The sequence below is a fragment of the Hyperoodon ampullatus genome, assembly GCF_949752795.1.
Source record: "Hyperoodon ampullatus genome assembly, chromosome: 7".
NCBI lineage: Eukaryota > Metazoa > Chordata > Mammalia > Artiodactyla > Ziphiidae > Hyperoodon > Hyperoodon ampullatus.
Window position 1 is genome coordinate 73365797 of NC_136920.1, and position 14552 is coordinate 73380348.

The 14552-nt window shown below is 49.0% G+C and overlaps 1 protein-coding gene across 1 annotated transcript; it reads left to right on the forward strand.

The window, feature by feature from the left end:
• Positions 1-9929: 9929 nt before the first annotated feature.
• On the forward strand, positions 9930-13155 carry TMEM86A (transmembrane protein 86A; the record flags this gene model as incomplete). Its single annotated transcript, XM_079707822.1, is given in 6 exon segments — positions 9930-9958; positions 10733-10826; positions 10828-10864; positions 10867-10877; positions 12072-12336; positions 12719-13155. Coding segments are annotated over 6 exon segments (873 nt in total).
• Positions 13156-14552: the final 1397 nt, after the last annotated feature.

The window sequence follows — 14552 nt, forward strand, 5'->3', positions numbered from 1 at the left end:
CATTCCTATACTTGAGGCTTTCTCTCTGTGAAATCCCAGACATTCCTCTCATAGATGCAAGGTGGAGCTGGGTCACAAGTCCTGAAGGCACCCTGGATGTCAACATGGACTTTACCAACTGTGAAGTGTGACTTGACCAGTGGGAGGAGACAGGGCAAGCTCTGACTTAGGTAGCTGAATGTTATCTAACTCTCTCCTCCTGACTTCTTCCTCCAGCTGCGCTCATCTCTGCTGCTCTGGGGAGCAACAGAGACAGTATGGATTTTTAGAACCATCTAGACCTGATGTCAAATCCTGGCTCTGCCCCTTACTTGCTATGTGACCGTGGCCTAGCAACTTTGCCTCTCTGTGCCTGAGCTCCTTATTTTCATTCATTCATTCATTCAATCAGACATTTATTCAAAAATATTTATTGAGAACTTACTAGGTATTAGAATTTCATGGTGAACAAGATAAAGTCCCTTATCTCCAAGAGCTTTCATTTTAGCAGGTGTGAAGGGGTGTTGGGGAGACAGACAACAGGCAAGAAAACTAACAGATAATGTCATAAGGGAATGGTAGTAGATGCTATAAAGACAATAAAATAGGGTAGAGGGATAGAGTGGGCAGGGGTGCTGCTTACATGAAGAAGGAGATGGTAATCCCTACTTCACAGGATTGATATAAAGATTACGTAAGATACAACATGTGAAGCACTTAGCACTGTGCCTGGGACAGAGTAGTAATAATGGTAACAATTACTGAGTCTTTCCTATGCGCTAGATAACATTCCAAGTACTACAGATTTATTAACTCATGTAATCACCTCGTTTTATAGATGAGCTAACTGAGGCACAGATAGGCTGAATTACTTGCCTAAGGTTAGGAAGTTAACATGGCAGAATTCGGACTTGAACCCTAACATTCTGGCCTCAGAGCCTATGTTTTTAATTGATTTGCTAAATGTTAGTGGCTCTCTCTGCCTTCCATATTTTGATTAATAGAGGAGGGAGAACCCAGAGGAGGGCATATTCAATTTTGTTGGAGTTGGCAGGGACAGAGGCCAGGTGGGACCTAGGGTAGCTTGTGGAGCAAATGCAAGGGCATCTGGAAGGTGAGTAATCATGTAACCTGGTGATGCAACTAGATGGCAAAGAAGGGGAGAGTTGAGGATAATGGAGTCATGAGATAATGGGGTAAACAGGGTGCCTTAATCAGCTTAGGCTACTGTAACAAAATGTCATAGACTGTCGGGCTTAAACAGTAGACATTTATTTTCTCATAGCTCTAGAGGCTGAAAGTCTGAGATCAGGGTGCCAGCATGGTCAGGTTCTGGTGAGGAGTCTCTTCCTGGCTTGCAGACTGCTGTCTTCTAGCTGTGATATCAATGGTGGGGAGAAAGAGAGAGGGAGAAGGCGAGGGCAAGGGCACACTCTCTGGTGTCTCTTCTCATAGGGGCACTAATCCCATCAAGAGAGCCTCACCCACAGTGACCTCCTCTAACCCTAATTACCTCCCCAAAGCCCTATCTCCAAATACCGTCATACTGGGGGTTAGGGCTTTTATATTTGAAGAGGGGTACAATTCAGTCCACAGCAGAGAGTATGGACAGGACCTATGGAACTTACTGCCAGAATCTGGATCCACAAAGCTGCCATGGACAAGAATCAACAGAGATAAAACATAATAGGAAAAATACCAAGTCCTAAATTTAGATGCAAAAAATTACAAAGTCAAAGGATGGAAGAAAATATTTTGGATTTAATTAACTAGAGGCTTAGCTCAGGCTGGTGGGACAAGATGGTCACCAAAAGAGCTGGCTTTTCTCCTCTGGTCAGATGCAGACATTACCGGGACAACATTATATCTGGGCAACCTCCCCAACACAGTTCTAAGGTGCCTTGAAGCTTTAGTGTGGGGTCTCCCAGCCCCTGCTACCTCAAAACAAATCCTGCCATCTGCAACCCTTTTCCCCAGGTATTTTCAAATAGGTTGTCATCTTATTTGTGGACGTTATGAAGCATTTTATATTAAATTTTTGCTGACTATATGTTATATAACATGCCACAATACACTAGGTCTTCATATAGATAAGGGATGGCAGGTATCAAAAAATTAAGAAAAATACATGAAATTAAAACTTAAGGTTGAGAAAATTAAAATTGAGAACAAGCCTAGGATTATTTTTTTAAGTGGTACAAAGCCATGTTCAGGCCAGCTCACAGAACATTAAGGAACCACTGAAGTTCTGCAGGAATACGGTTTGAGAGCCATTGCTTTACTGTATAATCATCTACATTCTTGTTAGCCCTTTAACTGTCTCATTACCAGTGGACTTTTTTTTCCTGTGGCCACAATATCCAGTCCTTCTAGTTCTCCCTCTTCATCATTTCTAGCTCTCCTCCCTCAGTGAGATCCCTACAGGCTATATGGCATGTTTAATCAGACATCATTCATTTATTTGCCAAATATGTATTGAGCACCTACTATGTGTCAGGCTCTGTGTTAAACACTGGTGATACAATAATGGCCAGAAACAGGCATGGTCTCATCTCTTATGGAACTTCTAATCTGGTAGGGGAAAAAGTAATCAAATAGTCTCATTAATTGTGCTCATAATTGTAAATCAAGGTGACATCTCTAAAAGAACAAATATCAAAGGCGGTGGTCATGGTGTTGTCCAACAAACAAGTTCAGTCACCTTTGCTAGTAAATTTACTTAAGTCAAGGAAGTCATAGGGAGTTAATTATCACAAGTTGACAAATGAGGACAGTGTCTTATGATAAGCCCGGTATACAACCTTGAGTAAACAACCTAATTTCATACAAAAAACATTTAAACAGAAGTAATTTCCTATAAAAAATATTTATGGGGCTTCCCTGGTGGCGCAGTGGTTGAGAGTCCGCCTGCCGATGCAGGGGACACGGGTTCGTGCCCCGGTCTGGGAGGATCCCACATGCCGCAGAGCGGCTGGGCCCGTGAGCCATGGCCTCTGGGCCTGCGCGTCTGGAGCCTGTGCTCCGCAACAGGAGAGGCCACAACAGTGACAGACCCGTGTATCGCAAAAAAAAAAAAAAGAAAAATTTATGGTCTCAAGGTTGTTAGCCAGCAATCCCTGGAAACCGTGAAAACCAATGTGTCATATCACAAGGAAGTTCTTTGCCTCTTAGTAAACAAACTTAGAAGCTCAACTTTATAATGACAGGCTATAAGTAAATATAGATTTAACATAAATTTTATAACTGATATGTAAATATTCTCTATTCTTTTCATTATCTACCCAAGATGTAAGGCCAGCTAAAAGCTTTGTCTCCAAGCACCTGTGTCAACAGTCAACTTATTCTTTTCAAGATTCCTCATTAAATGGGGAACTAAGGCTTGTGGCTTCTGGCTTCAATATAATTTCTGGCCAATGCTGCTTAAAGAATTTTGGGGGTTTATCATTTCTGTTTCCTCATATGTGACCTAGGTCAAGTCTCTTAGCCTCTCTGAGCCTCAAGTTCCTCATGGAGACAATAATAGTGCCTGTATCATAAAGATATTGTAAGAATTAAAAAATATATAGTGAGGAAATTCCCTGGCGGTCCAGTGGTTAGGACTCCACGCTTCCACTGCAACGGGCATGGGTTCCATCTCTCGTTGGGGAACTAAGACCCTGCAAGCCACGTGGGGCAGCCAAAAAAAAAAAAAAAAAAAAAAAAAACCCAACAACAAATAAATAAATAATCTGAATTATTTTTAAAAATATATATATATATTTATATATGCACACAGCACCCAGTACAGCATCTGGTATATAGCAAACACAAGAAAACGTTTGTTATTATTAATACAGGAAGTAGAGCTTCTAGGAAGTTAATAGAAACAGATCTTTATATCATGCTTAAGTAAAGAATTTACAAGTTTATTTCCCAGATGAACTAATGTGGTTCATAGCTATCACAAAAGCAGAAGCTGTTTTGGAGAGTAATTTGGCAATTAATCTGGAATGATGTTTGTGAATCATAAATATAATAATTTCCTTTGGTTTAATCATCCTACTTCTAAAAATCTTCCCTAAGAAAATAATCAAAGATGTGGGCAAAGATTTATGTGGAGCATGTTCATTATAGCATTATTTATAGTAGGGAAAAAATGTACATATTCAACAATATGGGAAAATTAAATAAATTATGGTGAATTTATATTTTAAAACTTGAAATATGCATGTAAAACAATTGGAAGGAAATATACCAAAACACTCAGCTGTGATTATCTCTGGACTGTGGCACTATAGGTGATTCCTATTATTTATGCTTTTCTATATTTTCCAAATTTTTCGTAATGAATGTGTGTTACTTTCACAATCAAAGAAGGTTCTTTTTAATAGCCTCATAGACAGATTTTCTCCCTAACCTTTGTAAAAGACCACAGTGGCATGACAGAATTCCAATATGGGAAAGGACTACATAAAAAGCCTCTGTCTACACTCTAATGTCACTTCTGCAGTTTGGATCTTTTCCAGATTTCTCACGGACTACTGCAACAGCTTCCTAACCACTCTCCTTGCCTCCAGTATTGACTGTGCCATCCTGTACTCCATACTGATGACTGCTAAAATGAGCTTCCTACAGTGAAAATCTGTTTGTTCACCCCCATCACCTGTATGACTCCCCAACGTCCTAAAGTTGAAACTCCCTAGTAGAGCAGATCCATCACAGTCTAGTCTCCAAACACACATCTCTTCCTGCTTCATTTCCCAGCATTCCCCCGGTACCTATGCTCCAGACATACCTAGTCACGTTCTTTGCACACAGCCACTAATCTGGCTGGTAAACCCAGACTATTCTTCAAGCTGTCAGATACCCTTCCCCTAGGAAGCCTTTTCAGACACCTCCCTCTGCAGACAGCGTTAGTTACCCTTTGGCTACCCTTTCTTTGGTGCCCACTTTCCTTACAAGTTCTTGTGGCTACTAACTGATTTATCTGCTCATATCCCCAATAGGATGCACCTCCTTGAAGGCTTTCATTTGATAACTATTTAATAAGTGCTCATCAGTGCCAGGTCTGTGCTAGGCACTAGCCTTTCAAAAAATACATTGTTTTCTTCTTTGTTTCTGCCTGGCATCTAGCTCATACTTACTGAATGAAGGGTTATCTAGTACAGAAGTTCTCAAACTTCAATACGCATATGAATTGCTTGGTGAGCTTGTTAAAATAAATGCCAGGGCCACACTCTAAAGCTACTGAGACAGAACGACCTGGGCTAACACCTGTATGCTTAGCAAGCTTCCCAGATGATTTCGATGCGCTCCAAAATCCCACTTATCTTCAGAAAAGACTGTGCCTAAGTCATACCAGGCAGATAAACGCCCACTCTGAATTTAAGTTTCCTCAAAGGAAAGCACTATTTACCGAGTACTTTATAAGTATCAGCTGCCTTATATGTAAGCTGAATCCCCACAAAAACTCTCTACAAAGACTACTGGTTTCCTCACTTCAAAGGAAATTGAAGTTCAGAAAGATCCAACTGATTCAGGAGGGAAGCAGGCAGGGCACAACCATTAAAAGAGTGACACAGCTGCTGAGGATACAACATAAACTGGTTAGAACCAAGTAGGCCCAAGATGGCAGAAGATTTGACTTCCAGTAGACCTTGAACCTCATTATATGCTCATTGTAATGCATTAGCATGCTAAATAACTCACCCACAGGTGCCCGTGACAGTTCCGAGACTGACCATAAAAGGCCAAAAAGTGGGCAGTGGCCCAGTTCCTGGAAATCCCTGCCCCTTCCCCCAGATAGTCGGAATAATCCTCCCACTTGTTAGCCTACGAATTTACCCAGCCCATAAAAACTTACCACCCCATGTTTCGGGGTGGCTCTCACCTTCTGAAATGGACCACGTTCTGCCTATGGAATGTGTATCTATGCTTTCATTTTACTATGGCTTAATTCTTTCCTATGCAAAGCTAAGTACCCTTGAAACAGGAGGGAAGGGGACAGTGCACAACTTTTAAAAGAATGACACAGCGGGACTTCCCTGGTGGTCCAGTGGTAAAGAATCCACCTTACAATTCAGAGGACGTGGGTTCGATCCCTGGTCAGGGAAATAAGATCCCACACGCTGCAGGGCAACTAAGCCCGAACGCCGCAACTACTGAGCTTGCACGCCTCAACTATGGAGCCTGCGTACCGCAAACTACAGAGCCCATGCACCCTGGAACCTGTGCGCCACAACTACACAGCCCATCTCCACTTGCTGCAGCGAGAGCCAAGGAAACAGGCTCAGGAGATAGAAGGGGGATTTTATTTAAATCAGCAGTAACCACATTTGGGTGTTGGAGGTCATCTAATCCCATACACCCCACAAAAATCATGAAACCCTCCTGAGACATCCCTGTTATTGAACTCCATTAGGAGACCCTTGATTTGGCAGTATTACAGTTAGAGAAATCCGCTTATGTCTAAGGTCTAATGATGCCCCTGTCAGTAAACAAAGGAAAGGAAAGAGGAGTAAGAACCCATGTGTGTCGGCCCCAAGCCCAGAAGCCAAACAAAGAGCCCAGAATGTCCTTAGGGACACTGACCCACAAATTATCTCAAGACAGCATTAATATTTAGCCCTTGGGGCTTCCCTGGTGGCGCAGTGGTTGAGAATCTGCCTGCCAATGCAGGGGACACAGGTTCGAGCCCTGGTCTGGGAGGATCCCACATGCTGCGGAGCAACTAGGCCCGTGAGCCACAACTACTGAGCCTGCGCGTCTGGAGCCTGTGCTCCACAACAAGAGAGGCTGGGACAGTGAGAGGCCCACGCACCGCGATGAAGAGTGGCCCCCACTCGCCGCAACTAGAGAAAGCCCTCACACAGAAACGAAGACCCAACACAGCCAAAAAAAAAAAAAAAAATTCAGCCCTAATGGAGGGTCTGGAGAGTTTTGTTAAAATCTTTGTCCTTTTCCTAAAGGCTCCAGGAGCAGACCCTGCATCCCAGGCTACATCAGCTACTCTAGGGCTCACCTGCCTGGCCCAGGAGGGGTCCAGCAGGACAGAGGCATTCTGGAACCAATGTCTTCAGAAGATGGATTACACTGGGATTTGGTACCCCTAAGTGGACTCCTGTAAGCAGAGAGAGCAGGAGAGACCTGCAGGAATGCCCTGGGCTGGGGTTGGGAGAATGGAGCCTCAAAGCAGACCATAAGCTGTTGGAGCACACAGTCAGGAGTGAAGATGTGTCACCTCGGTCCTGAGCTCCAGATGTGTATCCAGCTCCTCCCAAACGCCTCCACTTGGCACACACATTCAGCTCACTTCTAACAACTCACCAACTCACTCCCCCTGCATTGCTATCAGAACATCTAAACTCGTCACACCCTCCTTAGTATTTATTCACCATTGTCTGATTTTCCTCCCCAGATCTCCAAGTGGGGCACGGGTGGGATGGGGTGGGGTGGCCCTGAGGGTTGGTTAGAAGTGTTCTGGGGATCTGGAACAGACATGTAGAAATTAGCTGAGATTCAGCAGCAGGTCAGGAATCAGGTAAACAATGGATTACAATGCCAAGTGGGGCAAACCAAGCGAGCAGAATATATCCCAGGGCAAAACCACAGCGGTCAGAGATGGAGGAGGCTACTGGTGAGAAAAAGCCCCACAAGAGGAAGCAAGGCAAGCCCAGAATGATGGTTGGTCACCATTTCTGTGTATCCTCCATGTGTCTGGTGTGTAAGAACTGAAAACGATCAGAGAAACTGATTTCTTTTTTTTTTTTTTTTTAAGGAACAGAAGGCAACTGGCTTCCAGTCATCTACTATGTCAAGTCCAAACTCCCTAGCAGAACATTCAGATCCTTTCTGACCTGGCACATTCTTACTTCTCCAGGTTCACCTTTTTCACCCCCCAGCTCACTCCAGGACTACAGGCATTTCCCTGTATTCAATGTGTCTCTTGTGCTTCCATGTACATACGCAATTCCCTCAGTCCTATGTTGACTGAAAAAAAATGCACAACGTGAGAGCTGTGAGTTAAGTTATATGTGGGGAAAATTAGGAATATGGCCTGGGAGACAGCGTCTCAGACAGCTCTGAGGAACTGCTCCGAAGATATGGGGGGGCAGTATTATATATGATTTTAGTGAAGGGACATACGTGCAATCAAGCACACATTTGGGCAGAGGGTTTCTGCGAGTCACGAGAAAGTTGTTGCTAGTCACAAGGAGCAGATGTCTTTGTTAATGATTTTAGTGCTTTTCTAGATATGAGGGATGCAAGAAATTGGGCTCATAAAATCTTCTGAAAATATCTAACTATCTGAAGGCCTGTTCTGCCAGTTTTTCCCAGAGCACAGAGGACCTCATTCCTGATCGCCACCCAGAACTTCTTTCACGGTGTGTTGAAGGTCAGTGACTGCAGTGGCTAGTGACTTTGTAGAGGCAGAAGGCAAGTGACAATTTTTAGTTGGCACCTAGAACATCATTTCCATCAGTGTCTACTCAGTGAAGACGAACTCATCTTTGTAGATTTAGCCCCAGTTTTCTCAGCTCCTCCAGGCAGGCTGAATGATTCTGACATCTTTTTGATGTCACAGGAGACATATCTTCATGCCTCAATTATTTCAATTGCCACACTCCATAATTACTGTTTACTTGCCTGCCTGAACGGAACTCCGTGAGGACAGAACCTACATATATTTTTTTCTTTTGGCTGCGCCACGCGGCCTATGGGATCTTAGTTCCCTGATCAGGGATTGAACCCGGGCCATGGCAGTGAGAGTGAGGAGTCCTAACCACTGTACCGCCAGGGAATTCCCAGGATCTATATCTTACTGAAGTTTTTAAACCCCAGCATCATGTAATTCCCATGATTCTGAACATGCTTGGTTCCAAATGTGCCTGTGTACTTTTAGTCTGTGTGACATCAACATTAATCTGCTTAAGTTGCATTTTTGGTGGGGTTAGTTCACACTCCTTTGGGTCCTTAAGTATGCTCAGGTCTGCCTATCTATCATTCCTGGTGTGTTCTTGTGTGTGTTACAGTTGCCTCTGAGTTGTGAGAAGTGTGTGCCTAAGGGCAATTGAGTAACTGGGTTTATCATGGGTCTATAGGATGCTGCATGCCTATATATGTGTCTCTTTTTACCTTGAAGGATGTGTGTCCATCTGCGGTTGTCCGTTTTGTGTCCATGTACTTGTTTGATGCCTAAGAGTAATTGTGATCCTGAGTGTGTTTGTGCGTACGTATGGGTCTACGGGCTGCTACATGTCTCTTTTCATGTTGAAAGTTGTACGTCTGCTGACCATCGTGGGTCCATTTGGATGTGGGTCTGTACACAGTGAAGGCTGTGGGTCTAACTGTAACTGTGTCCGTGCGGACTGCATGTTTAAAGGCTGAAGGGAATCTGTCTTTGCCTTTTATCCCCGGGTTATGAGAAAAATGTGTGTAGCCATGTGACCAGAGCAAGAATGTGTTTGTCTCTCGGCCAGTCTCCGTCCTCACCCAGGGCCTGGGGTCACGGTTACTTTCCAGGATGCCTTGGCACTAATTCCCAGAGGGGCAGGACCTAATGGCCCCGCCTCCAGCCACCACGGATAGGCAAGCCTCTCTACCCTGGGCAGTAGCGGCCCGGTGTGTGGGTGTGAGGGTGTGGGGGTGTGGGGGTGTGGGGGTGTGGGGGTGTGGGGGTGTGGGGGTGTGGGGGTGTGGGGGTGTGGGGGTGTGGGTGGGTGGTGGGCGGGGTCTAGCCCGCATCACCAGCCACCCTCACTCCTCCCGCCGCCCCGCCACAGCCGACTCCAGCCTGCTCATTGGCCGTGTCTGCAGTGACGTCGTGGGGATCGCAGACAGAACCCTCGGCGCCCGGCGCGCGGGAGGTATTGTCCATCACTGGGGCTTTGTTACGTCGTCGCCTCCTCACCTGGCTGCGGGCGCGTCCTGGCAGCTGCAGCCTGCCAGCTGCTGCGGCCGCCGCCTCCGCCATGGTGTCCCCGGTCACTGTGGTGAGTGTGTGAGCGAGCGAGCCAGTGTCCGGCGCGGCCAGAGCCCACCGGCCTGGGGACTGGGCTGCGGGAGGCCAAGCAGCCGGGGGCCGAGGAAGGGCAGGGATCCCGCGGCGGCCCGCGTCCCCAGGCGGGAGTCGGCGCTGTCACGGGCCGCCGCATCCCAAACCTCTGCGCCCCTCCTCCGCGCGCCCCCCGCGGGTCGGAGGGAGGGAGGAAAACAGTGGGCACGTGACTCGGAAGCGTGACTTTGTTGATCGCTGTGTGTCTGGCGCGGGTCGGCTGGATCGCTGCCTGGGAGAGGAAGGGGACGGCAGCGATCCGCAAGCTTCTGCGTGGGCAGACCAGAGCGAGGCGTGGGAGAGGGCGGGGGAGAGCAGGAAGGTGACTGGGACTTCCTGGGAATCCTGTTCCAAATTTGTTTCCTCCCTTTCCTCATCTTATAGAGAAGTCTGGGGCGGTGCAGGGCACGCCTCTGAGTCTAAACAGCCTTGATAACGCGCTGGAGGAAAAGAGGTCGTTCTCTATTGACACCCCTTGTTCAGACTTTCTCACCTGAACCTTTGTCTCTCCCCCGCCCCCCTCCTCCTTCTAGTGCTGGGTTCTCTCTGACTATCAAAACCTCCCCAGCTGCTACTGCTGTTTCTCCTTCTAGGAAATATGGGGCTGGGGGAGGCGTGTGGAGTAGATGCTTCCAAGGGCTGGCAGGTGGGGGCTGGGGAGATCTGGGGACTGTGAGGATAAGCTGTCCCCTCCTCTGCCCGTGTCCCTGCCCTGACCAGCCTGCATGGGGGAATCTCCATAGGAAGGAACTTAGTCATCTCTTCTCACAGCTCTCACCCCTGGCAGAGCCAGGGCAGGCTTAGGCCCTGGACCCCACCATCTGCCTCTTGCCAACCTCCTTCATCACAGCCTGTTCAGTCCCAGGTAACCAGAGACTGAAGGTCTGAGAGTCTGAGTGTGTACCCAGAGCCCTGTGCTGGGCGGCTCACCCAGCCAGAGGCCTATCACTGTGGGCCGAGCATGAGTATACCGGAAACCTCAGCTGCTCTGAATCACTCTCAGAGCCCTGGTACCAGAGGCCCAGGAAAAGGAGCTTCAGGGGATCACAGATTCAGAATATCTGCAGCAGCCCCCCGGTGCCTGCATGGCCTTGGACACAACCTTTCTTTAGCTGCCCTCCCCCCTAATCCGGCTGAGACCAAGTCAGCTGCTCTAACTTCCCCCTCTCAGTTCCTCATCTCCTCCCAGCCTGACTGCTGGCTTCTGATCAAAAGCTGGGAAGAGAACCTCTCCCTCCCCTTCCTGCCTCTCTTTCTGATGGGCCTTGAGTTGCTGTTGTTCTCTGGGAAATGAGGCTGACTGACACTCTCTCCAACCCCCCAATTCCTGAGATTGCTGGTATTTCAGGGACAGTTTTCTTGCTCCTGACTCATAGGTCCATTTATCTAGGCAGCATCCCTGTCTCCTCTCCTTGCCCTTGATGGTACCTTGAGGCTGGGGCAGCTGGAGTGGAGGCTGAGTTTGCAGACTGGCAAGGGAGAGAGCCTGTGGGGGCTGAGATGGTTGACGGTGCCCACCCTCACACATTCCTGGCGCTCACCTGGTGTCTCTGGGCCTGTGTCCTGGCCCTACTGCTGAGGATCACGAGTTGGCCAGTTGTGGCGTCTCTGTGATTTCCTGCTGACTCCACTCTATTCCAGACAGCTGGGGGCTGATGCTGGCAGAGAGAGGCTAAAGGGGCTTTGGGGAAGGAGAGGGAGGGGGCAGGAAGGGAGAAGCATCGGGCTGCAGGACGGGACACTATTGCAAAGTCTGTTTTCTGCGCAGTGAGTGACTATTCTGGTCCTGCCCCAGGGCCAAGAATGGATGCAACTAGCAGGGACAGTGGAGCCCTTTCTCTTCCAAATCAATTAAGCCTCAGGGTAATGATGGGCTTGTTCATACTCTGCTGGCTGCTTGGGGCAGGCCAAACTGGGTTTCTGTGTGTCAGTCCTCTCTGCTTGGGCAGTGGGCCTGTCTTTGGGGTGGATGCCTGGGCTGAGGGTGCTGGCTCTGAGCCCCGCTTTGGGCTTCTGAGCTCCCACGCTCTGAGTGCTGCCTTTGTCCTATGTCCTCCAGGTGAAGAGTGAGGGACCCAAGCTGGTGCCCTTCTTCAAAGCCACTTGTGTGTATTTTGTGCTCTGGCTGCCCTCGTCCAGCCCGTCGTGGGTCAGCGCCCTCATCAAGTGCCTGCCCATCTTCTGCCTCTGGCTCTTCCTTCTGGCCCACGGCCTGGGATTCCTGCTGGCCCACCCCAGTGCTACCCGCATCTTTGTGGGGCTCGTCTTCTCTGCTCTAGGTGATGCCTTCCTCATCTGGCAGGACCAGGGCTACTTTGTGCACGGTCAGTCATCACAGTAGCTACCTGGGAGGAATTCTGGGGTTGGGGGCTAGAGGACCCTGGGGGGCCAAGGATTTGGGAAAGGGAGGTTTTTTGTTTTTGGTTTTTTTAAACAAGAATATGGGGAATTTGAGGGGTCCTGTGGCCAAAGACTGTTGGGGCCCCTGTTGGAGGATGACCCTGCCGGTGATATGGTGACCAGTTCTGGAGTGCCACAGGAGAGTTGGGGAGGGTACCTTTGCCTTCCTGGATTTCTTCCCACCCCTGTTACTCTCAAAAGAAAGCTCCTGGGTTATCCCAAGCACTCTACTCCTACCCTACCTCCTGTCGCTCATTATTCACCTGAGCTTGCCTTCAACATCCCATCATCCCCTCTCACTTTTAGGTCTGCTGATGTTTGCTGTGACCCACATGTTCTATGCCTCGGCCTTTGGCATGCGGCCACTGGCTCTTCGGACAGGTCTGGTGATGGCAGTACTGTCGGGCCTGTGCTACGCCCTCCTCTACCCATGCCTCACAGGTGCCTTCACCTACCTGGTGGGGGTCTATATGGCCCTTATCAGCTTCATGGGCTGGCGGGCTGTGGCAGGGCTGCAGCTGGTTGGGACTGCATGGCGCTGGACTGAGCTGGCGGCGGGCAGCGGGGCACTGCTCTTTATTGTCTCAGACCTGACCATCGCCCTCAACAAGTTCTGCTTTCCTGTGCCCTACTCGCGGGCCCTCATCATGTCCACCTACTACACCGCCCAGATGCTCATTGCCCTGTCAGCTGTCGAGAGCCGGGAGCCAGTGGAAGACTACAGACTGAGAAAGGCCAAATGAGGGGCCAGGTTCTGGTCACCCCTCTCTTCTCTGGCGCTGGGGTCCAGAACCTGGGAAGCTGCAAGAGCTGGATCAGGATGGCTGAAGTACCAGCCTGGGGCAGCAGGTACCACCTGTGGAATGCACCAGTTTGAGGGGATAAGCAGCAAAAGGATCTTTCTAGCAGAGCTAGTGGTCCAGGACAATGCTGAGAACGAAAAAGAGCCAGCTTGATGCTCCTTGCTGGAGCCAGAAGAAGATATCCCCCACCTCTACCCCATCCAGACTGTCAGAGCCCCTCTGGAGGGCCATGGTGCTCATCCTCTTAACCTCCCCTACTTCTACTAGATGGAAGAGTCTAACTCACCCACTTCCAGTCTTTCTGATTTGCACAGAGTTGAGGGAGGAGGGGAAGAGTCTGTGCTGAGATGACCCACGTCCAGGGCTTGAAGCCCCTTTCACAGGCCGCTAGGTGGGAAGATTGGATGGGGTGGAGTCTCCCTTTCCCACATCTATCCTTGTTACTTGAACAATCTTAATCTCTAAGTGTTGGGTGGGAAGGTGAAGGGGTGTCTATCCAGGTAGGCAAGATTGGGGACTACTTTGGCCTGGGAGTTTGGGGTACCAAGGGTTCAAGTTGGTCCTATCTCTCAAAGGCCATCCCAGAACTCAGGCCCCCCACCACCACCCTCAGACCCTATCCCCAGGGCTAGGGTGAACCACGCCAAAGGAAGGGGCCAGCTTGTGTGTGCGTCTGTATGTGAGTCTTGTGTGTGTAGTCTGTCTCCCAGTCTATCTATGTCTTACTCTGCCAGCTGTCTCTGACCTGCTGTGTGTCAAAGTCTTTTAGGGAGAGGGCCTCAGGGAGCTGCTGAGGGGTTGCTGAGCCTGGCTCAGAGAGCTGGGACGCCCCCCACATACACACCCACTCTCAGGTCTTTCCTCCTTGCCCCTCTGCACTGGGAGTGAGAGGAGGGGGCTCCAGTGACACTCTAGGGTCATAAGACCCGAGGCACATTCAATGCAAGGGGAGCAAGGATGGGACAACTCCATCCTATTGCTCGTGTGAAAAAAAAATAAAAAATACCCAAGGGCTGTTGGCTGCTCTGCTTGTCTGCCTGTGTGGCACGTGCCTGTCTTGGAGAGGTGGGGGTGTGGGGCATGGCGCCAGGGGCCCTGGATGTCCTCACAGCCTGGGTCACAATCCTGGCCGGTGCATCTTGGCGCCAGGCTGGCTCCCTGGCTCTGTTGACAATGTGCTGGTTGGAGCTTGTCTCACTTGCTGGTCACGTGTGTGGGTGAGGATGTAGATCAAGAGGATGGGGGATGGGTAGTATTTGCCACCGTCCAAACTTGACCTTGATGCACTCCCCTGTGCACAGGTACCCAGCACCTTTGGTGACTCCTAGTTACCCAGT